The following is a 24,874-nucleotide window of genomic DNA, read 5'->3' on the forward strand; positions in this document are numbered from 1 at the left end:
CTGAAAGTATGGCTAATGCACCTCCTTAGGGAACGGTCACTTTGTCCTAGGAGCTCTTATAGCCTGATGATATAGACTTCCTCTTGAAAAATGAGTCCTTTGGGTGCAAACCCTTCCAGACTCAATTACCTTTGATGCCAAAACCAGACATCAGCACTTCTGTCTTTTCAGAAGGCGACTTTGACTCGCTTGGCATTCTCTTAAGGTCTGTCATTGCCAAGAGGACAGAGAAGCCCTTTGGCTTTTGGTCAGCCTGGAGTCAGGCACTCAATTTCTGGAGTCAGAGGATGTGTGACCCCTGGAATAGGCAGACATTGGGCCAGGGTTGACAAGAAGAAAGGAGAGGGGAAGCCACTTAAATTGGATAGCATGCCCCCAATTTAGACCTTGTTTCGGCATATTCTGTTGCTGCTATTTTCTTAACAACAGCTTTTTAAAAATAATGTCACAAACCTAAAGGGCTTCAAAAATGGAACCCTGTAATTGCAATTCAGTTGATTTTCTGATTAGAAAAGGTAATGGTGATAGAACCAGATTCCGAAGAGTCTTTACACATCAAAGGGGATTCATTTCTAGCTAATCTTTAAGAGGCTATACTTGCATTTTCAGTCTTAGCACAACCAATCAAAGCTTCAGAGTGGCATTTCTCCTTAGTTCAGAATTTAATAGAGTAGTGTCAGGAAAAGTTTTGAGCTTTGAACACACTGGAAAGAAGTGAGAAAATCTGAGAGTGTAACTGGGAAGACTCATATCTGAGGTTCATTTCTGAAAGGTAATATAAAAAATTTCTAAGCTGGGGATTCTGGCTGAATATCCCTTAATGGGCAATGGTATTGGTGATAGGAAAGACTGTCAGGTGAGTTTGAAGACCACACTTGTTATTTTATTTTTCTTTGGTAATGATGTTTCCAATGCTGAATCAGCACTGCACTTTTGCTCTGCTAGAAAGAACATGTATTATTTTTCCATCGCAAGCATATGTCACGTCAAAAGCACCCAGATGCACCTGGCAACTAGATCAGTACTGCTTCTCCAAAACAGTGAATTCATACTGAGAGTGTTACAGGCTCATGGGTATCCTGCAATGCAGACTGAATTTGGAATCCTGGCTGCAAGAGACAATTTGAGTACTGATATGACCAGGTGCCAGTTCTTCAGGAGAAGTAATTTTTGGCATGTTTATAGCAGTGTATTTCTCAATAGAATCTGTTCATGCTAAACATTAAACTTGTCACAAGTAGCACCTTTGCAAATGTGTAAAGGTAGTGGGCTTTCTGAGGAGAAACTTTTCTATGTTTTCTAAAGTAGAATCTCAAGTCTCAGTGATCTACAGAAGCCTGAAGTAGATGATCTGGATTCCTACCCAGAATTCAGATACATAATCACTTTTAATTCTTTAAACTGTAAAATTTCCTGTCTTCCAGAGGGGTGAAGAGGACAGCCGTAGGAAGGCAGGTTTCTGTTTTGGCAACTGCTCTACCATTCCAACTCCTGGAACTTGTGAAGAAACATCACTGCAGAGATAGCACTCTGATATTACCTTGACAGCTCTCCCTGGCTCGGCAGACTCCCATGCTCCTTTCATGGCTCTGATCTCATCCACTCGCCGGGTGTCTTTCTTCACCTCCAAAAAGTTTGCCTCTTTCTGTTCACTAACTACACGTAAAATCCAGTAGGGTGTGTTTAAATCTCCTGGCTGAAAGTATCATATACATAATATAGTCACTGATATACATATATTACCACTCTTTAGGATTAAGTTATGTTTTTGTATACTGGTAATTTTTCTGACTGATATACATTGTACATTGACAGATTTTGATATACATTATGACACAAACAGGCTGCCGAAGGAAAGAAAGATTACTTTGCAATGCCTGGAAGCTCTTTGAGGTATTTTGTTTACATGTTCTCCCCCAACTCCATGCAGCATGCTCCACACTCCCAGTTCTTCTGAAGAAGAGTATTTTGTGTGATTTTTCATGCAACTGTTTTATCTCCCTACCAAGATCCTATCCCTTTCCTTTCCTTTCCTTTCCTTTCCTTTCCTTTCCTTTCCTTTCCTTTCCTTTCCTTTCCTTTCCTTTCCTTTCCTTTCCTTTCCTTTCCTTTCCTTTCCTTTCCTTTCCTTTCCTTTCCTTTCCTTTCCTTTCCTTTCCTTTCCTTTCCTTTCCTTTCCTTTCCTTTCCTTTCCTTTCCTTTCCTTTCCTTTCCTTTCCTTTCCTTTCCTTTCCTTTCCTTTCCACAGGGAAGTCTGATGTGCAGCAAGGTTAGTCAACTAAAGAAATCAGTAGAGATTTCTTCATGAAAACCTCTATGATTCTTTCCTTAAACTACACACATGAGGCAGCAAAATTCCCAGCAAAAGCAATGCCATTAAACAAGGAGCTGTCAGTTCCTTCACTGCTTTCCAATAATCCTTTTGCAACCAATAATGTCAATTATTCCTTTTAAGGCATAAAGGCTGGCAATAGCTTTTCAGACAGCCACAAAACACTCAGATGATCCACCCCAGGGGATAAGAACTTCCAAGTAAGCAAGTACATACCAATTTTTCTGCCACTGTATGTCTGCATGCTAATGACAATTGTGATATATGAGACAGGAACTGACTACAGTGGAAAGACCTATTTCATCTCCCTCAGAACCCATGGAAGCCGCTAAAATGACGGATTAATGGGACACAAAGATGGTGAATTGCAAGAATTTAGTAAGCCTTCAGCAGAGACAGAAACTACACAATAAAAGAAATAACCAGTTGTTCCTTTAAACAAATGAGCAAATTGTATCTGTAAATCCGGGATGCACATCTTTTACATTCGACATTTTTAATTCAACCTTTCTCAGGTGTTAAGCTAAAAAGGTGAGAAAGCAGGGTATAGAGAAATACAAGGGACATTAGAAGTCCTAACAGTACTGATCTGCAGACTTAAGAATATCTCTATATTCGGTACAAGGATGGCACATTCAACAAATCAAGGCTTTGGCTTTTATCTCACCTGAGATTCAAGTGATGCTCTTTCTTTGTGGAACTTCTCTTTTTCTGTCTTCTCAAATGTTTTATCTTTTGATCTTTTGGTTGATTGAAGAACATTTGTAATCTTTTTTACTTGGAAAGAAGTGATAGTTAGGGGAAATCTGTGCTCCTCATCCTTTCCCCTGTGTATTACTCAGATGTAGTTATAATGCATTGTGAAATAGAGAATGTCATTGTTATCCATAAATATAGTTCCCCATACAAAACACAGGGAGGAATAACAGCACAAAACAGCCATACAGAGAGACAAAGGAAAGCCAGTTAATTAGTTGATACCTTCAAGTACTACCAAGAAAGAATATGAGGATCAAACTAATTTTAAAAACATACTTACAAGGTGCACGTATTGTGACAGCCTAATTTGTCCTAAATATCACTTTACCCAGGGCTTAACTGAGCGTTTTCCATGGCGCCTGCCAACAGACACTGCATTACTGCTTTCTGTATGGGTCAGTATAAAGACTGCAATGCATAGAATCACAGCCTGACTCTGCTTAGACAGTCTCATACAATCTCTGTCAGTGTTTGTTATGCACCAGGAAGGTAAGAAGCTCAAAACAGGTAAAGTCAGTGGTCTCAGTACCTCACATCCTAAGACTGTCTAGAAGAGAGAATGTAGATACACGCCACAAAAATGCAAGAAAGTTAAGGCAAAGAAACATGTTTGAGACTCAATGGATATTTAAGAAATGCAAAATTGTCATTGTCAGAACTATCTGAGAATATTTTAAATTAATTATATTATCAGTACATATATATACTATATGTTTGAATTAATGATACCGAGAATTGATATTTGAAACTTATTTTGGAATGTCTTAGATGGTGCGAGCTGTAAACAAGACCTTACATGTCATATTCTTTTAAAAATAAATTAATAAATAAAGCAGGTAATAGCATAACTTTAATAGCATATAGAATGTGTCCGTTGAAAGAACCAGGGATGAATCCAGATCACTATAAGGAGTATTAAAAACCTGAGTCTGAAATCTCCATTTCCTTCCACCTTCCTACTGCCTGAAACATTGAGAGAAGTGTTGAAAACCTAGATTTAGCCAATACCATAAAACAGGGGTCTTTTCTTAGAAGAAAGTTGATATGAGTGACTGTTTCACACTCTGATGATAATACTAAAATATCTTTCACTTAATGCTTTTAAGGTAAGATGTCTTTCACTTAGTGCTTTTCCAGTTTCTTTCCACTGAGGACAAATCATTGTACTGCACAACTAATGAGCTTTGGATGAGATCTGTAATATCATGGCTGAGGTTATATGGATATATAAAGTTGTAAATATTAAATATATAGAACGTATTTATAACTCACATATAGCTTGACATACAGATATATGTTATGTGGTATATAAGTGTATTACATCATACATGTGCTTATCTAGAAATGGTGTTATTATCTCCTCATGCTACTTGAAGAATGTCCAGTGACAATAAAGTGTAAAGCTTAAATTGATTCAGTGCTACTAAGGCATATATTAACAAACGAAAGCAAAAATTAAAGTGGTGTCCACAAATACTGAATATACTAAAATAACTCCACAGGAAATGCAAATATAAAAGAGCGATGACATAATTCAAAGTTTCAAAATTATTATATAAATGACTTTCCCTTTAATTTCACATTATTATTAAATACTGGCACCATAAATCAGGCTGGGGTACATGTATTATTCAAGGAATTATTAATTTTTAGAAATAAATTATTTATTGTTTACACAAACACTCAAAAGACATTCAGTGTAGTTAGCTAAATGATCCCAGACAAAAACTTTCTATGCCATGGGATACTACAAGCTTTGCTGGCTTTGTAGAAATATTTTGTGACTCCAAGTTATAACATTTTGATGCTTTGAACTTACATCATACCCTGAAAAGTTAATAAAGAACTAGCAAGCATAAAAAATGACAGGGCTAGAATGAAGTAACCAACTTTAACTCCAGATATAAACGCTTAGGGCAAGATCAAGTTGAGATCTCCAAGTTCTCCCATATGCTTCACTGTCCTGGCTCCCCCAGCCCTTCCCCCTCCCTAAGCAGAGCAAGTAGTATCCCCAGTTTGGGGATCAGCCTCCAGAAATGCCTAGAGGGGGAAAGGACTGCATTTTGGCATGCTGCCCACTCTGATTCACAGGGAGACGAGAGTAGCAACTTCGGCTTTTCTAAGGGCAAAACCAGGCAAATGCTTTGTATGGGATATGATAAGAAGAAAGGCACGCAGATGAAACAGAAAGTAAAAGGCCATTCCAGCTCACAGCTTATGCATCAATCATCACAAACTCTCAGTGGCAGTTTTTATATCTGTGTGGCACCAAGAAAACCTTGGGCATCACACAAGCTGACAGTGATGACACACAGCTGACAGTAACTATAAAATTAGCTTCTCTACTGCTCTTCAATTATTTATACAAAAATTCATTTAGTCTAATGCCAAATGGGACCAAAGTGATCATCCAGTCCGATGTCCTGTCTATGACAAGTTAAACAATTGCACCAAATGATTCCTTGCTGAAACTCAGCTTCAGATTGAGATACATGAATTCTCTTTTTTAGGCAAGACAGACAGCTACTCCTGGTTTTTGAAATTTAAATTACAGAGAATCTCTTATTCATAGGTATAATACAGAGGAGACTTTTGAAGCTTTCTTTGAGAAAATATCATGCTCGTGCTATCTGAAATAGGCTCTGGGCATTTAGTGGGATTACCCAGTAGCTGGTAGTAACAACTCTTAGTTGCCTCATGAGAGACTTTCAGATTTCATTAAGAAAAGATTGAGAAGTTCAGATGTTGCTTTTTCTGTCTTTGACTGGACCCTCACAAGGATTCTTGACAGGTGGCAATGTCAAAAGTCTTTCCACAGGCTGGGCTCACCTAGGCACTAAAGTTACAGAAAAAATACCCCAGGATAGAAGCAAACTAATAATCTGGTTGCAGTAGTAGTGTGGGGTTAGATTGTGGCGTAGAGATGTACAGAACCCTCATATATCCTCTGGGAACTATCTGTTCACTGAACACCACACAAGTGATTAATCACTACTGACAGGCAAGCTGGGAAAGAGAGAGAGATCTATTAAACATCCCATAGAATGCTCTCCTTGCACAAGCCAGCAAGTTCTCCTGTGGGAAAATAAAACCTATGGAGAGAAACTTTCACCACTCTGGAGGATAAAAAGGAATATTCCAAAGCATATTGCCTGTCCTGCCTTTTCAAACCTACCTCTGCTACTTGGGCTGGGCACTCTATCTTCTGCTTTCCCATTTGCATAGACAGCCCTCTCTCATCACCAGCTTACGCTCCTAAGTTAATTTAAGGCAATATGTAAAATACATGCTGCAGTAAGCATTCAGCACACCGTGATGATTCAGCTCGGGGTTGTGAGAGTTGCATAATAAAACTTATGATCTTACTACAAGAAAAATAAAACCAAAGAACCCAAAAACATAAAAAATTCCTATATCCTGAAAATCCTATATACAAAATGAACATTAAAATGATTTTGTTCACACAGTCAAACAATTGAAAATGGTACTAGCAGTTGCAAGATTGCCTGCTAGTGGTTTCCCTCTTATACAAAAATTATGACCTTGAGCTTACATTTTTAAAAGTAATAGTTCTCGGAAGGAGACAAAAAAAACCCCAAAAAACCGACGAAGAAAGAGAGAAAATAATTAAGACAGTGCAAATAAACTATGTGGAACTTCCTAATTTCTGTGTACTTAGATTTTCCTGCCTAATGCCTTTTTAATATTTTTTAGTATTTAATATTTTTGCTCTTGCTCTGCTCAGTGAGCTCTTTAATGAAACAGTTAATGGGATTTCATATATAATAAATATGACTAAGTATTATTCACAAAGTAACTTTTGCTAATACAGTTCTTTTACAGGTACAAACATCAACAAATACAAAATTCTCATAGCATCTGTATACTAGATAATGTACTTTCTTCAAAAATGCTCTAAATAAGTATTTATAAGATTGGTGAATATCAATAGTATAATAGCATGGGTCTTCATTTCAAGGGAGACTAGTTTAAAAGATGTTAGTAGATATTAGTACAAAGTTGAAATATGCTTTTGCCATGATACAAAATTAACTCCAGATGGCACTGTTGGCCTACATGGAAAAGGGATACTTGAAAAGGGGAAAATTTTTTTGCAGTAATTTTTCACCTGGCTCATGGCAGTGTTCTTAAAAATCACATGGTGAAAAAATACCTTGTTGGTTACACATCAACATTATTATTGTTGTATTAATTTTGTGTCTGACAACTTGTGTCGTCAGTTTTCAAACTGATTTAAGACAGTTCACAGGCAGAAAAAGCAATAAATGTTTGGGCTTTCCCTCAAAATACTTAACTATAGTAAGCACTTCAGATAAATATTGTTGTTAATAGGGATACATAAAATAAACACTAAATATTAAATGAGTATTGGTGTTTAAACTTTTTGATATAAATTGTGTTTAAACTTTGTTGGTGGCCTAGGCAATCTGTTGGTATCTTTGTATAAACACTCAGTTAATAAGAACTGTGAAATGGATTTGGGTTACGTTGAAAGGCAGCATTTATGAGAGGACACAAAAATTACACCATTTAAAAATAATCCCAAGGAAAAAAGTGCTTGTTATCACTGACTGTAGCTTAAATATGTTTGACTGCAAATGAGCATCAATTAGCATGGAGAAGGAGAGCTATAAACTGGAATATTGCTACCTTGAATTCAATATGAGAACTCCCATGACATTGACAAGGTTCAGTGATATGAGTGGAGAGCTAGTGAACAAACTTAAGAGATTAAGTGACCTTCTTTGATCTGCAGTTTGACAGACCATGGTGAAGCTGTATAAAAGGACATTGTGAAGTGCAAGCTGTCTCTATGTAGCCAGCTCAGAAGGGTAAGAGGACGTAATAGGATGTCTATTGTAGGAAGCAGTCTAACAGGGAAAGTTAAGAGAATTAAAGGAATCATCTAGGTAGAAAAGATGATATTGTGAAGAACACAACAAAATACAAGCAGGTGAAATCACTAAAAGAGCTGTGTACAAACCTGTAAGCCTACATGACATAGCTCTTCAAATGCTAAACTGAGTAGAGACTACAGTAAATCAAGAAGATACATATTTTTAAAGTTGTGTAATAATAACTGAAGAAATACCAAAAAAAACCTCAAATACTGCATACATCCTAAACCCAAGAAATTAAATAATATCCATCAGCAATTACTGCTGCTGAATCTAAGCTCAGTCCACAGTACCAGAAATTACAAAAAAGAAAACAATTGACCAGACATTTAAAAAGAGCTATGTAAATAGAAAAAAAAGTGAGATATACCACTAGTAAATAAAAAACAAACCACCCTAAATAATGTTTTGGGTAGTATCAATTGTATGTATATGAGGAAGCAAATAATTTCTTCTTATAGCTTCTTTGAAAAATTGAGTTATAGAACTTTAATATTAATGATACAGAAAATGTACTAAAGTGATTGAAAGTAGTATTTTAGGTTCTGCAGGAACCTAGGGGTGAGAACACAGGAGAATCAGCTGCATGTGTGTGTGATGTTCTGCATCAGCAGCCAGAGTAGGCTGCAGCCTCAGAGCTTGTAGGGGATGCAGAGGCAAGCTACTGGGCACATTAGGTGTCTAAGTGTAGCTGGTGGAAGGATCCACCTTTTTAGAAATATATAGTCAATCTAGAGGATTTCCATTCTTTCCAGTCCAAGAGGAAAAAGCAGGATGAGGTAGCTAGTGCTGTCTATGTTAGTGTTTGTGTGTGTGCTCTGAGTGTCTGTCTGAGATCTGTGTAGCTGGCAATGTGTGTGTGTGTATGTGTGTGTATATACACATACCTGCACATATACATCGTGTGTATGTGTCTCTATGTGCACATGCTTGGTGGGATTACATCTTCGGCCTCACAAGCAGTTGGACTTGGCAATGTTCAGTGGCAGCAGCCTTGCCTCTCTCAGGCTCTTGGGCCCAGAATGATAAACTTTAACATAATTAAGATCTAAATAATTTTGTGTCAACCTTGCTGATAAAAGTAGAAGCAAATACAAGACATTTATCTAATTTACAGAACACTGACTAGGATCCCAAGTGCTTTTAATTTGTCTTGAGATTGGTTTTTACTGTCCCTTAAGAAGGAATGCTACAATAATTTGCAAAAACCCCAAAATCTTCTGTAATTTCTCTGTCCTTTGTGACTTAGACATACAGACTGTACTTGGGAGTTTTCCTAGTCTTTTCTCTTGTTAAATTCTTCTCCTAGCAGCACAGAAGCAATATATTTCCCAAACCATGCCTTTCCCTGCCTTCTTGTGCAGTGCATTTTCTTAAATTACCAGCAGGCATGTTTCTGCTCCAGATCTCTACCTAAAGCTCAGCCCTAAGAAGGTGAGTCTTGCAGTGTATTCTCTGATTTCCTTATATTTTGTGAACTGAAGATGTAGATTCATGCAATCAAACTTAATTTCTAAGAACTACAGGACAAAAAGTTTTATTGCCTAATTATTTCACTCAGTGAAAAAATGTTACTTGGAGCAATATTTTTTTATTTTAATCAGTAATATGAAACATTTGACTAATATGTACTTAGATCAACCTACCTTTGATTTCATCTTTCTGCATTTCTTTCAGTTCCTGAACAAGCAAAGACTCATTCTCAGTAAGTGGCCAACTATCATGCAACACCAATGCCTCTACTGAATACTGGTAAGACTGAAAGAAAATGCAACATGCTGAACTCATAACAATTACAGCAAGCATTCAAGTCCTGCAGGTTAGTAAAGTGCCAGCTATTGAATTCAGCAAATAAAACACATAATTAATTTACAAGCTTGAACATAACAGCATTCACAAGAAGCTTAAAAAATTAATGTTAATTCCACAGATCTTATTTTAATTCCTGTGAAATCAAACAATTACTCATGTGTTTATCAAGAAAAACTAAACTGGGCTACACAATAAGGAGCTACATTCCTGTAAGATTTCCATGTAACTTCCCTATGTATGTCATGTACTAAAACAAAGACTTTTGTCTTTGATTTTAAGACCGACTACAGGGCTTTGAGCCTTTTTACTAGCACTCAATAATGCCTTAATTCAAGGTAGAGGTGACAGGGTCCATGGGCTGTTTTAAACATTGCCTAAACTGAATTGGAAATGGTTATATTTAGAAATGGTTTTCCAAAATTCTAATGCCAGTTCTGAGTCAAAGGAACAACTTTGGAGTTTATTTCTCAATAATTTTTGTTTTCTTAGGTTATTTTGTTGCAATTGAACTCAACTATCAGGAAAAAAATCACAGCAGAAAAACAAGTGGAGATGTAAAACAAGAACTGTTTCAAAAAGTATCCTTAATTTCTCTAAAATAGACAATACAAAATGACATCAAGAAAAGCCCATGGTTTGACATTAGCCCCTGACAAACTAGTAGCAGATATGTGTCTGTTACTAAAGCTTGCAGCTGACTGGAAATAGGTGTTTCTCTATGCAAATATTACAGACAGCCTTCTATAATATCATGTTTCAAAGAAAGCTCATATTGAAGCATCAAAACATTAATTTCTTTTCTGGTAATTTTTTGATCTTTATGTGAAAGTTATGGCTTGCATTGGATTTGCCAAATGAAGAACACTTAGAGTAAATCACCTTGATACAAAACTCCCTACTTATTTAGTTATTCATACATGTACATTATCCTTTTTAAATCACCTCATTCAAAAGCTACCAAAAATCTTAATTTTAGATTCCTTGCTCTTCCCCCAGAATAGAAGATCTCCACATGTACCAAAAGAATTAGTAATAACCTTTTACTGTTTGTTTGCTTTTTTTTCTTCCCAAATCCCAGTGATTAACAAACTCTTACTTGTTGTGGACTTCCAACATTATTTCCAAAGTTTTCCGAGGCTACAGATTCATCTGTTAATATCAGTGCATGCTCCTGTACAAGGTCTGTCTTGGAAGAAGTTTTGCTGTCCTTTGACGAATTATGACTTCCTTTTTTTAATTGTCCAGTTTCCAATCCCTTTTTTGTACTATGAATAATCTGTAGGTTTTTTACTGCAAGATAACAAAAAAAGTCCTGAAATTTTATGAATTACTGGTATGAAGTAAACAGATACCCCCCCCAGAAAGTATCAGAAAGAATTAATATAGTCCACTTTCTCATACTGGATTATATTCAGAAGCTTCCAATTAAAATTATGCTTATTCTAAATACTATCCTGATTTCATTTTGCAGGCAAATCAGAAATATCTTCAAAGTAAATAATGAGAAAGTTGAGACTGTGTATATATGACTGTTGTTACTGTTTATAAAGCATGTAATTTTTCCCCTCAAACCCCATGCTTCTTTCCTGCATTCACACCACAGCACCATGCTATACATAGAGATAGCTTTGTGCTCTCTATGATGGGATCCCTTTGTGGCTAACCTAATTTAATAAATTGTGTAAAACTGGAAGAAGGGAAGAGGTGCATTGGCCACAGTTCTGGCAATGCATACCCTTACAGAAGTCTCTTACCTAATATCTTTGTGTCAACCTGAAAAAAAGATCATAGCTAACTTGAGCAAAAAACCCCACCAGTCTTGAAAAGAGATATAAAACTATTTGTGATCTATTCTTTATCAATGTGTATAATTGTTACCTAAGGAAGATGTTAATGTGGAAAAACTGTGAAAACCAGAATGTTTTAAAGAAGGGCTGGCACATAAATATTAACTCAGAAAACATAAATTTGTTTTCTTTTCTAATGCCATTGAAATGTGTGATATTCTTTTGCCTGCATGTCTACAGAGAAAGAGAATTCTAAAAGTGAACATCTCATAGAAAATCGAATAAGGACAAAAAATAACACCTCTGGGGAAGCAGCTTCACCTGTGTTACACTAACAACAGCTGGACCATCAGCTGTGACTTCACTGAGGACAAAAGACTACTTCTCCTAGGGTTTACTGTACAAACAAAGGATGATACTGCATGATTGCAATACTTCAAAGGAAAAACGCACTCTTTCGTGCATGTTGATGAAACATACAGGGAAATTCACAGGAGGTGGCAGAATTATTAGACCAGATTCAACAGCATTTACTGAGGTGTGTCAAAGTATAAATGTCCAATCAGAGGTTAAATGTGCCCCTAGGAACTCAAACGGAGCCAGGAAATACTGTCTCTTATGAAAGCAAAATGTCATGGATTATTCCTATTGCATCTTTCCTCGGCATAAGCCAGTGCTTCCTTGTTCCTAAGAAAAGCATTAGAAGTCAGGAAATCAAAAAAGACCTTGTAGAGATGGTCTCTTAAAGAGGTCTCAAACTCCTAATCACAAGTTCTGAGTTGCTATTCTGCATTGCATTCAGAATCTTTAGCACCAGAGCCATCCCTCCTGCTGTCTTTGTGGCAAGGAGGCCTGTGAGAGAAACGTGAAGGAAGACAATGCTTGGTTTCTTCTAAACCATTTTTTAGGGTGCTGCAACTCCATGGCTGTAAAAGGTATGCCTAAGCAAGCCTGCAACTGTGGAATATTTTCTCATTCAGTTGCTGCTGAGCTTTCTAGGTATCAGTTAACTTTCCATGCTGTGAAGTTGAGAGTAGACGTAATTCACAGTGGTTCGATTATTAGGTCTTTCACCAGAAGGAAACAAAATGATGAGGCTTTCACTCAATAAAAGTGCATTTGGATGAAAAGGAAATAATATCCAAAGACCCAAATCTTGAATATTCTATAGCTGCAGGAAAACCTGGTGCAAAGAAACAACTTGTATTCCAGACGGAAGAATAACTACATTTCAACTAATTGCGAAAATTGCCTTTAGGTTACCATTTGCAATATTTGCATAAAGGTTTCTACTCAGGAATGATCTTCAGTGCCTGTCTGAGCACTGTTAGCAAGGGCTACTGGATGTAATTTACAAAAGGGCAGCTTTAAAGCTGAGGCCACCTAGATGTAATCCCTCGGAGTCAACAGAGAGGTGAGCTCCACTCCAGAATGTGTTGTGGTTGGGGCTTTAGGAAATGTGCATTGACCTCTGCAGGAACCTACCTCAACCGAGGAAGATAGGTGGAGTTCAAGGGAGGCTGTATTCCTTAGGCTACAACTGGTTTTCATGAATGCATCGCTGTTCTCCTTTTCTCTTTCTCCTAAACCTGAAGATCTTGAGTATTGAACAATTCTATAAATATTTTCCCAGAGGAAGATCCTGTCATGAAGGTTATTCATCTCAGAATGGTGGAATCCCCCATAAGACTCAATCTGCTTCCTTTGCAGGAAAGATCCCTTGGAAAAGCTCCCCAAAATACATACACAGCCAATAATTCTCGCAACGGTCACCAGGTGGTGCTGTAACACTAAAATATTTTTATTACTACCTACAAAAATACGTCACTCAGTTTTCCTAAGTTCTGGCTAGAAGAAACTTCTACCCACCTCGCTTCTAGATTCAAACAAATATCTAAAAGATATTTTGATACTTTTAAACAGGATTGTATCAGACTGTTACTGTGGAAAAAAAAGATTGTGAGCATTCACTTGCCCATCTGCGTTTATGCAACTGCTGTGCTTGTATCAACAAGACAGTGTGTTTGCAATGTGTGTGTCAATACGTAAGTTCTTTATTGTCAAGCAAATGTTCAAAGTCCAAGTCATCTGCTACACCTCAGAAGAGGTAAATATATTTAAAATCAGTTGGTTTAATGTAGTTTTTCAGCAGTAAAATACATTAATAGAACAGCTGTGACTGGAGATGAATTAACAGGCTGTGGGTGGGCAAGGGAGATAATGTTTTATTGGTGATGATTGAACAATAATGTCACTTAAGAGAACTTCTGGCAATACAGTGATCAATCTCTGAGAGGCAAAATATTTGGTAGTGAATAAGTCTCAAATTTACGGATTGTGTGTCGCTTAAACAACATGGCTGGTGCCAATGGTATAACTGTTTTCTGATTATTCTTATTCTGAGAAAACACATTTTTTTATAGAACAAAGAAATACTGACAGAAGAAATCTTGTCTTGAGTATCAGTTGTACGAATCTTCACCTGAACTTGGCATCAGTATTTCTGAGTGTTTCTATATTGTTATTGTACAGGCCATGAAAACAGTTTTGACACTAGCAAAGATACATGCTTTTATGGCATAAATTTCACATGGCATAAATTGAACCCCTACTGAAACTAGAGACTCTCAGTAGATTGGGTAATACCATATTGGTCATATTGGTTATATTGAGTACATTTCACAATATTTTAATTTAATTTGGATGCTATGAAAGATTTTACATAAAGTTATCTTCTTTGTGATATACAGGATGTATATTAATAGAAAAGAACTTCAATGTTAAGGCCAATTGGTCTAGTATTGAAAAAATATAAGTATTGCAAAAAAAAAAAAAAGTAATAGTAAAAAATTCCCAACAAGCAGTGACAGCTTCACAATCATTCATTCCAAATGGCAACTCTCTATATATTCACACACACTTAAAGAGCATTAGAATATGAATTTCAACTTCAAATATAGCCTGAAAGTTTAACACGATTTTATGGCCACCACTGCTAGGCCCTGATACAAAAACCTTCCTACTTTCAATCAGGTTAATGTAACAGATGTTTCACTGAATAATCACAGTGGATTAAAATAATTCTAAATTAGTAGAAATTATTTGCATCATAGCACATTAGAGCTAGAATGTTTGTGTCTGATTTCTGAGGATATTTTGCAAAGTTCTTACATGTGTGTCCTGGTAGGCTGGCAGAAGCAAAACACCACTTCTAATTATTCTGTCCCATCTTCTCCCTTTCAACATCTGGTGAAACCCATTTCTCTTCTCTGTCACTTGACTGTGCCTTTAACTTATTTTAGTCATCAGATATCACCTTTGCAATGAGAGTCTCCCGAAACAAAGTTTCTCCTTCACTTTACTGAGGGTAGCTCGGCAACTTATTGCCACTATTCTGATGCTGATCCTAAGCTGATGTATTTTATACTTTCCTGTTTCTATTTCCACCAGTCTAGTATTAAGTTTACTAGTCCACTTCCACATTCGAAAAAAAGTAACCAAAAATAGCTACTGATTCTCCTGGTAACTCAGAGAGAATCATGACAGCTTTTCTATGACTTCCTTTAAAACCCTAATCATTTTCATCTGATGAATTACGTTTTAAGAACATGGTCTCTGTAGGATTAAATTTTACATTTCTGGTAATAACAAGGTGCAGTTGAGACAGAAATCAAGATGTTTCATAAATATGATTAACTTAATTTCTTTCCCCCCCATAAAGCACTGAAATTTCATATTACTTATTATGCTAAAGAATCACGTTTGAAAACTCCACAGTTCAAAACAGTGGAGGTGAGCAGATGAAATATAATGCTATTTTGGGCTTTAGCAAAGCAATAATCCAGTATTTCAACAATTTGTCTTTGCCTCAGGTTCCCAATATGCTCAAATAGCCAAACTCAGATTTAAAGAAGATTTATTGTTTAGAAGTCTTCATAGAAGGACTGAAGACTTTCATATCCTACAAATCTTATGTATATTAGTGTCCATGGACAGTACAGTAGCAGACTTGGTGCTTATAAACATCTGTTTTATTTAAGCAGACTTGTAATTCTTACGAAGAATTAATTTTAAAATTGAAACACAACTATAATGAGTAATTCAAAATAGCACAAAAATAAAATGGAAATCATGTGATTTAGAAGTGAGAAAAACTTCTAAACAACAAGAAAAACAAATGTAGATTATCAAAGAAGATGGCATGGCTGTAGCCTCTAAAATCTATTATGTATAAGAATTATAATGGAGGCAGGCAGATGGTACTTAATTTTTGTTTGAAATTACCTGAGCACTACAGGGTCCATTGTTTAAAATATGTCTAAGAATTATGTACCTCATTCAATTGCACTTACTGGGTTTGAACAGTAAAATTAAAGATTAATGAAAAGAGCAGGGAAAAATAGTATTTTCTGTGATTACCTACAGTTACTATAAGAATGTATATCCTGAATAAAATTATCAAATATAGCATACAATACTTACACTGGGAGCTCAGAAGTGATTGATTACTCCAGAAATTAAAAACTGGGATGACTGCATTGCCCTTTCCAATGACACTCGTAATTTCCTTCTCATTATCTAGGACTTGTAGTTTAATGAATACATCTGAATTAGAGGTTTGAACCTGCAATGTAGCAGTAAGTGGTGCTGTGACTTTTACAAAATACCTAAAGAGGAAGAAAAAATTATAGCAATATAACCAAGTATTCCTAATAATTCCTTTTTAGGAAACTGCCTAAATGTTGTGTTGAACTGGAAGAAAATACTTAAAATTGAGTTACAAATCAACTGTTTTCCTGGAATCTGATAGGCTAAGCTTCCTCTAGTGAAGTTTAGTGCAGTGAATCAACATACAAAGCAAGTGCTGCTGCTGAAAAATGGGGTGGTCTAGCTATTTTTTTTTTCATTGCCTTATCAAATATCCAAATAGACATTTGGCTGCCTACTGTACTTTTATTTGTTGACTATCATTAGCCTGATTAGGGAACTGTATCATTACAAAAGTACATAAGGGGAAAAAAAATTGCTTTCAAAAGGGTAGGGATATTTCCTTCGATAGCAATAGCTACTTTGGTCAGCTTAAAAGACTGTGGCATTAAAAACCTGTTGAATTAGAATCTGAGGACAAATTCAAATAATTGTTATATTGTTCAAATTATTTTGTTGTAACCCATTGCTTTATGTATTATATACATAAAGCTTTTCGTCCATAAATTCAAATTGTTATGACTAATCTTACCAAACAAAGAAACAACAACACACAAAAAATCCATCACCCTGAATTCAGCACACTTGGAGCTAAATATATATGTGTGTATGTATATATATTTCTTTTTTATTATTTTTTTTTTAAGATTGGTAACATCAGAAGGGGGGAAAGAATGAAAATCATGAAGAGAGTGCTTACAAAATTTTAGTGCATCTGTTTTGTTTCCATTACATGTTTTCTTCGTTTATGTTGAAACTGATTCCTTCTCTTAAAGCGACCTCTATCCCAAGAATAATCCATTGGTTTGAAATATTGAAAAAGCTTTCAGGAATCAGGATAAAATGTTTTAAAATTAACGTTCAAAATATATGCATTTAATCAGCTCTAAACACAAGGCCTGTTGTAGTGCAGCGTTCAGTTCTTTGTGTAAAAATTTCAGTATAGCAATTTAGTAATGGTCAGTTCAGAACTCAGAATGGATTTTAATGAACTTTAAAAAAGGATTAATAAAAACTAAATCACATATTTGTTAAATATATTCTCCTAAAAGAATCATATATAAATTTTTCTGGCAATACTGAAAGATGGAAATTGGTCTGATATATTGGGAAAAAAAGTGTTTTATTCCCGTATTAACTAAAGCTTTATTCCAATAGCTGAAAAAATTACAATTTTGTGTCTCCTCCCCAATACAAAACCTTGGTTTTAATACATGTTTATTCCCCAAAAGTACTACAGAATTTCAGTAATTGGCCTATGGATAAGACTGAGCCGACAGAAATGCAAAACACTGAATTTTTATTTTAAAGTTATAGTCTGTGTACTTCACACTTGTTCTTCATTAAATAGTGGCAATATTTCACAAATAACACTTTCACTAATCAAATATTAATTTGATAGCCCATAAAATTCAGATATTTGCATCAATATTCTCCCCTTCTAAGAAAGAGAAAAGGAACATACTTTTCTGGTAGGGATGATTGATATAAAACCCAGAATTTATTAATTCTTCTCTCAATATTTACCTAAACAGTAGGAACTCATCGTTGGGTATGTAATACTCCTTAAATTGTTGAGTGGAATAACTATTATTTACAGCCTTACGAGAGAGAAATGGAAGGGCACTATGGGAGCTGATGAAGCGGAGTTTCCATTTCCCACCTGGCACAGGTTGGTCACCAGTGTGTGCTTCAGCCACAAAAGTGTATCCTTTCTGAAAGGGGAAAACAAGTCATTTTTACATGGCAACAACACTACTCAAAAGGCACTCTGCAATACACTTTTTCTTCATTACACTTATTAATATATAAATAATAAGATGTTCTTCATCAGCAAGAATTGTGTAACTCCAGTCTATTCTAACTTATGGAGCATCTCTAGTTTTTGCAATTTATATTTGGCAAATAGTTACATAGCAAGTTAAATCCTATTTCATCTAATGGAAAGCTGACAGGTGTTTTTAGGGGTAGTTACAACTGAAGACTTGAAGTCACTTTCCAACCAAATTATTTCAGGATTTAAAATGCTCCTTCATGTTTAGGCAGTGCGAAAGTAGGGGTGGATGAGTTTGCTGCATGGAAATTTAGAGATGAGATTACTTCAGTCTTCAAATCTGAGGTTAAATTAACATTTACCCTAATTTAATAATGCCACTGCAGATACAGCATGAAATTACAAGATACTAATTTTATTTCTAGCATTAGAAAATTCAAGTAAAAATAATAAAAAATGCAACACACAATTAGTAAGGCTGATGCAGATTTAGGTGCTCTTTGTGAATCCTGATAATAGGAATATGAGAAGCCAGGATAAAACATAAAAAGTTTCAAACTTTGATTAAGTTATGTTTGTGAAAATGAAGGCAATATGAATGTGATTACTTGAAAGGCAGGGGCAGCAAAAAGGGATATAAGGAGTGAAATGGTCACTTGTAATGTTGCAGGGGAACTCAGAATTAAGTCCGTTCTTCATGTAGTCTAACTAGCCCTACTATCTCCCTATTTCAAATATTAAAATTTCATGTTTCACCCAAGAAATAGTCCAAATGAAAATTCTTTGAAAAGCTTATGTCTTCCAGTCCTCTTCTAAATTACATTTAAAGAAATCATCATTTGGCAGCAAAAACGGCTTTGTTGAAAAATCCTTATAATAAATAGGGTTGTGATTTCAGGACTATCCAATAATGCAGAACTGCAGCACCAGGAGTACTGAATATGTAGAATGAAATTAAAATAAATTATTCATTATTCCAGTTTGTGCAATTGTAGCAGTAAGGCAATATACAACCTTTAATCCCCACAAGGTAATAGCAATCATTCAGAGTAACCATTCAGGAGAACTCATTTAAACATCAGTTAAGCACAGAGTTACAGGCCCCTCTGTTCTTATCAAGTACACCTGGAAATGGAGAAGGATTTAGCGAGATATTCAACTACTTTCTGACAGCACAGGATGCATGAAAAGAGCAATTTCTCTTGTACACCTATCTATAAAGAGAATCTTACACAATCTTAATTTTCACTAAAAACATTCAGAAAATTTAGGACTAAGAGTTTGAGTGAGCACATTCTGAATACTATGAGCAATTAGAAAGCACAATAACTGAATTTTGTGTCTGGTAGGATGATCAAGTCATGTCTGAGAAGTAAAAAAGTAGATGTTTACAACCCCATTAAATTTATGTCGCTTTCTTAAAAAAAAACCTTCAAGAGGTTTCACTACTTACTTAAGATATCTTGTTACAATTCACTGTCTCTAGAATCAGAAAGGATTGTTTTCTAACAGACCACCCAAACTGACTTTATGGCAAAGTAAGATGAATCCCTTATGTCCTTCTATGACTAGACAAGAGAAATGACTGAGCACTCTCCTTGCTCAAACTGACTTCTATTTTCTAGACTACATATGGTGGTAGAGATGATTTCTTAAACTCTTATCTAAGTAGGCCAGCTGAAGCTTGAGTGCTTATCTCTATCCTTTTCTACAATCTGTTCAAAAGACTTGTGAATAATAAAGAGAGCAAAATTTAAAAACCACCAAGAACTAAACCAAGTTCAACTGTATTCAACGGTAGAAAAAACACCAAAAAATAAGAAAATTTAATGCAACCCAAAAAATCCAAATAATGCTAAGCAAGTAGCCAATTTCCATCTAGGCTGTAATGTCTGAAAAAAGAAGACAAACTTTATTGCTAGTGTGCAGACTTTATCTTCATTGTCAATCATTCTGAAATGAACTTTAATGCGTTCCAGGAGTGTCTCTGTAGCAGAATAACAGTATCTGTTGACAGGATTCTTTTTTATCTCTGTTGTAAATTGCTGAGTCATAGTTTGGAAGCAGAACTAGTAGGTGTAGTTTTAAAACAAATTACTTTTTATGTAATAATACTTCCATTTAAGAATTCAGGCATACTGTATAATTTCTTGCTTGATGCACTACACTGTTGACTATTTTTTACAAAATACTGTTATAAAAAATTGTAACAGATTAAAATAATAAAATTGTATTCTGTGTTTACTAATTGAAAAATATCTTGTTGAAGCATTAATAGAGCTTTCAGAAACTTGTTCAGGTCCACTGAAACCAGAATCAACCATTTGGAATTAGGAAGAAACAAGCTAAATTGCAGAGTATAAGGCTGTATTCTTACTAAAGAACTCAAGAGTTCAGTGATTGAGAAATGCAATAAGAACAAGTAGAAATATACAGCATGCTTGCACAATTCTGTTTTAATACTCTAAAAATCACTCTTTTGCTGTTAACCTCATTGAATATTACAAAACATAGACAATTAGTTTAGCAAACAATTGCAAAAATGTGGCTTTAAGAGGGGACTTCAATAGGGAAGAGCAGGAATCCAATGTTAAGGGCCATTTTTATAGGTAATTGACAGAATCACTGAGGCAACTGTGCTGTACCCATGAGAAGAAAAGATGTACTCTTATCATTCCTTATGCAAACTTTTTGTGGCCACAAGTTAAACATGGCTACAAATTTTACTATGTTCAGTGTTATGCATGATAAACAGGAAAAAAAAATCCAAATCAGCAGCAGCTGGAAAGAATACAGAGGAGAGAATAATCAAAAGTTTACTAATAAATGTTCAGCACAGAAGCAGATCAGTGATGGTCTCTGTTCAAATTGCTATTAAATAAGGGCATGCTTTTAAGTAGAACACTATGACGCAGCTAAAAATCTCCACTGAATCTGGGCATTTTTTATTATTTTTAAAATTTTATTTTCTGCAGCAACTTCTTGCATTTACCTTATTTTTGGGATAAACATGAGATGCCACTTTGAAAAAGACAAGTGGCATTTCCTCCTGTGTGTCATTATCAAGAACATGAAGTCTACAGGAAGGGATAGTGGTAAACACCTTTGTCAATACGAACATGTCTTCCGGAACAATAAATATTTCTCTAAAAAAAATTAAATTATATCAAAATTATTTTTCCAAATAAAAATATATATGCAACACAAAGCAAAAAAATATTGCCGTGGTTTAACCCCAGCCAGCAGCTAAGTACAATGCTGCTGCTCACTCACTCCCCACACCCAACCCACCTGAGGGAAAGAATTGGAAAGAAAATACAAATTTTGTGTGTTAAGAACAGTTTAACAATAGAAACAAAATATAATAATAAATATTCTAATAATATTAATATTTTTAATGATAAGGAGAGGGAGAGAGAGTAACAGAATCCAAGAGAAATAAATGATGCTCAATACAATTGGTCACCACCCACTGACTGATGCCCAGCCTCTTCCTGAGCAGCGATCAGCCCCCTTCCAAAATCTTCCCCCAATTTATATACTGAACATTACATTCTCTGGTATGGAACATCCCTTTGGCCACTTCAGGACAGCTGTCCTGGTTATGCTTCCTCACATATTTTTGTGCACCTGCTCACTGGTAGAGTGTGAGACACTGAAAAGTCCTTGACTTCGGGTAAGCACCCAACAACCAAAACATCAGTGTCTTATCAATATTATTATCACATTAAATCCAAATACACAGCATTCTACCAGCTATTAAGAAGAAAATTAAGAAGAAATGAAGAAGAAAATTAACTCTACTCCAGCCAAAGGCAGAACAAGTACATGTCAGAATTTAAGGAAAGCAGACAGACAAGAAGCAAACTTTTAAGCAGGTTAGTGAAAAACCAGTACTAAAATCAATACTACTTCCCCATAAGAATTGTATAGGGCTCCGTGAAACTCACCTGAAAACCAGAAACCATGCATTTGGTGGTTGATCAGCATATGTTACTGCATAGTCAGTGAAATACATTTTACACCATTCATCTTCATAACAAGGAAACTTTTCAGCTGAATTACGGTTTCTTTTAAACATTTCTCTGGAAAGCAGAAAAGAAGATAAAGAATTCAATCTAATCAGAATGGCATATATATATATACTGACTTTTACCTATGCTGATCATGAAGAACACCACTTTGTGCATGAATGTAATACAACAAGATAAAATGTAGTACTAATGTTTCTCTACTAGTTGTTCATTCTTAAATCAAAAAAGAAATCATGGAGGGATCAGTTCTTCCAGACCTCATGGCAAATTATATACATATTTCTATCCGTCAATCTATCTGCGACTACAGCTGCTTCTAATATCTCAAGATGTTATGGTTTCTACAAAACTTTACCTCTTTCTGTATATTTTTAATAAATATCAGTTAGCATAACTTCACTTTCTTTATATTATCATCTTAAAGCTGCGGAATTATTAGGAGATTAAAATCCCTTTATTTAGTTTTAAAACTTTTTGGAACGACAAAGGAATAAAAGCAAAACTTATTGGCCAAGGTGCTAGATTGTCATATTAAACGAAAATCTGTCAGCTGTTAAAAAATAATTAGGCACAAGTACACTAGCATGATTTTAACACTCAAATGTATCCCTCAGGACAATGCCTATGAACCCCATAAGTCTGAAGGCAGACTGAAAACTGCATGTCATCTTTGCTGATGTAGAAATGCTGAAAATATAAAATGGATGGCTAATATTTGGAACAAGACTGTGGTTGCAAAGTCCTGATTCCATCAATGTCACAGGTTTTACAAGATTAGAAACACTAAAAGGTGAAATAAAGTTATACCTGGTGTTAGTGATGCTCAAATTTCTGGTTAAAAGGAGTGAGGATTTATATCCACAGGCAGTAATTACTGCCAGTTTTCATCCTCACCCCTGGAAGAACTGATTTACTGCTAGATCAGTTGTGTGAACAGTTGCAGAGAGATTTTTTGAGGACTTAATAGAAATATGTGATCCCCAAAGAGTGTTAGGCTTGCAAAGGACTTCATGAACACTGCTGAAATTAGAACAGCCATCTTTCCAAAAGCTGTAATGAAATATCAGGGAAAGCATAGAAATACACCTGCTACGTTTTCTACTACCTAGAAATACATCTACTTTCCTTCAAGCAAGTGCAACAGAAAATTCCCCTGTTGAGATAATAAACTGGCTACAATTAATTAGTAAAGCTATCTCCTTTCTACTGTCAACCGTGACTGCTTAACAGATAGCACAAATCAAAAAGTTTCTTTAAATCAACTGGTTAACTGCTTAACGAAGGAATCAGATCTATACATATGGGGCAGCCTATAAAATACTAAAAAATTAAATACATGCAAAAGGTAATATTTTAGCTCAAGCTGTAGGAAAAAATCTGTAACATATCTAAAAATTAGATTTTACTCATATAGGGTACACAGAATAAAACACAACATATATTTAGTAAAAGCATTTCATCCCTTCCATCAAGGTTTTGTAATCTGGACACTACTAATGCTCTTACCATGCTTATTTTGTGAAAAAAAAACCAGTTTATGACAACTGTCTGTGATAAAATAATTTGATTTATTGCATGATTACCTTAACAACATTACAGCATACTGTTCAAAATTTAACTCAATCATAGTCCACAGGTTTTTCAAAGTTTCTTCAACGTCAGTGTTTTCTTTAGTACCTAGAGAAAATAAAATAAGTTAGAAAACATAACACCCAATTTTGCTATTGTTCTAAATTTACACCTGCCACTTGCACAAGTAAATTGCCTTATTTATTTGGAGTTTTAAAGAAGTTTCACTGAGCTGAAAACTGTTTTTTCCTTTGAGTATATTCAATTTATCATCATCTTTCTACTTTTCAGCACTCCTACAATTGCAAAAATGATGTGATCAGTATTTTCTCCAATTTATAGTTTTTTTCACTGTAACATATTGTAGTGATATGTGGTTATCTGTCCTAAGAGATTAGGCTATTTAACTCCCAGCAACTTTCATCTGCAGATACCAGGAAGGGGTAGGGATGTACCTAAACTATCTGTGGAGCCAACAGGAAAAGATTTGGGCAGCTGCAATGGGTAATTCATCCCACCCATGCTGGATAACTCACTTAACAGGATGTGTTGTCATCTCAAGTTGTCTGCTTCTATACATGGAATACAGATGAAGACTAGACTGATTTTAAAGTTTTCAGTAGTACAATATAAATTTTGGTTTATTCCAATAAATATCTTATCCTTTTAAAAACAAATGTCACGTTTTCTAACTAGAATGTGTCCGGATTCAAGGCACAAACTTTGAATCTCAGACTAAAGATCGTTTTGTTAACCCTTTGGATATCAGCCTAAAGATACTGTTACTATCAAATTACTTTCCTCATGTGGTTACTTAAAGTTTATGGCAAAATCTTTTCTCATCTGGTCTTTCTGAAATTACAAACTAACAACCTGTACGTACAAGACCTATATTTAATTCCTATCCTTAAAACTCAGAACTTTGTGGTTGCTATTTTTTTCTCCCTGGACCGTGGACACTGCACTTGGACACAGTATTCCAGCTGAGATAATAGAACTGCTGAATAGGAAATGTGCTACAAGTCCTGAACTGCTATGCAAGGTTCCTCTGTATGCACAAGAATGAAGGATAGTATCAGTACAGTATCTTTGGAGGACAGCATCAGACTTCGATACTATGTGTGTTCCACTGACTGCTCATTATGATGCTTAGGTTCTTGTATAATTTCCTGTACATTTCC

At 35.4% G+C, this 24,874-nt stretch overlaps 1 protein-coding gene across 5 annotated transcripts in view; it reads right to left on the bottom strand.

Moving 5' to 3' along the window:
• The window catches only part of ADGB (androglobin), a 235,673-nt gene that overhangs the window by 142,249 nt on the left and 68,550 nt on the right, over positions 1–24,874 (bottom strand). For all 5 annotated transcript variants that reach the window (XM_088161594.1, XM_088161592.1, XM_088161596.1 and 2 more), the window contains 9 exons: positions 23,708–23,801; positions 22,041–22,175; positions 21,083–21,236; positions 17,844–18,031; positions 16,092–16,276; positions 10,919–11,112; positions 9,657–9,768; positions 3,000–3,109; positions 1,541–1,696 (listed from right to left, as the gene is read on the bottom strand). In XM_088161594.1, coding sequence (XP_088017720.1) covers positions 1,541–1,696; positions 3,000–3,109; positions 9,657–9,768; positions 10,919–11,112; positions 16,092–16,276; positions 17,844–18,031; positions 21,083–21,236; positions 22,041–22,175; positions 23,708–23,801 — 1,328 coding nt within the window. The remainder of the gene's footprint in view (positions 1–1,540; positions 1,697–2,999; positions 3,110–9,656; positions 9,769–10,918; positions 11,113–16,091; positions 16,277–17,843; positions 18,032–21,082; positions 21,237–22,040; positions 22,176–23,707; positions 23,802–24,874) is intronic.

The sequence above is a fragment of the Sturnus vulgaris genome, chromosome 3 (assembly GCF_052056855.1).
Source record: "Sturnus vulgaris isolate bStuVul1 chromosome 3, bStuVul1.hap1, whole genome shotgun sequence".
Classification (NCBI taxonomy): Eukaryota; Metazoa; Chordata; class Aves; order Passeriformes; family Sturnidae; genus Sturnus; species Sturnus vulgaris.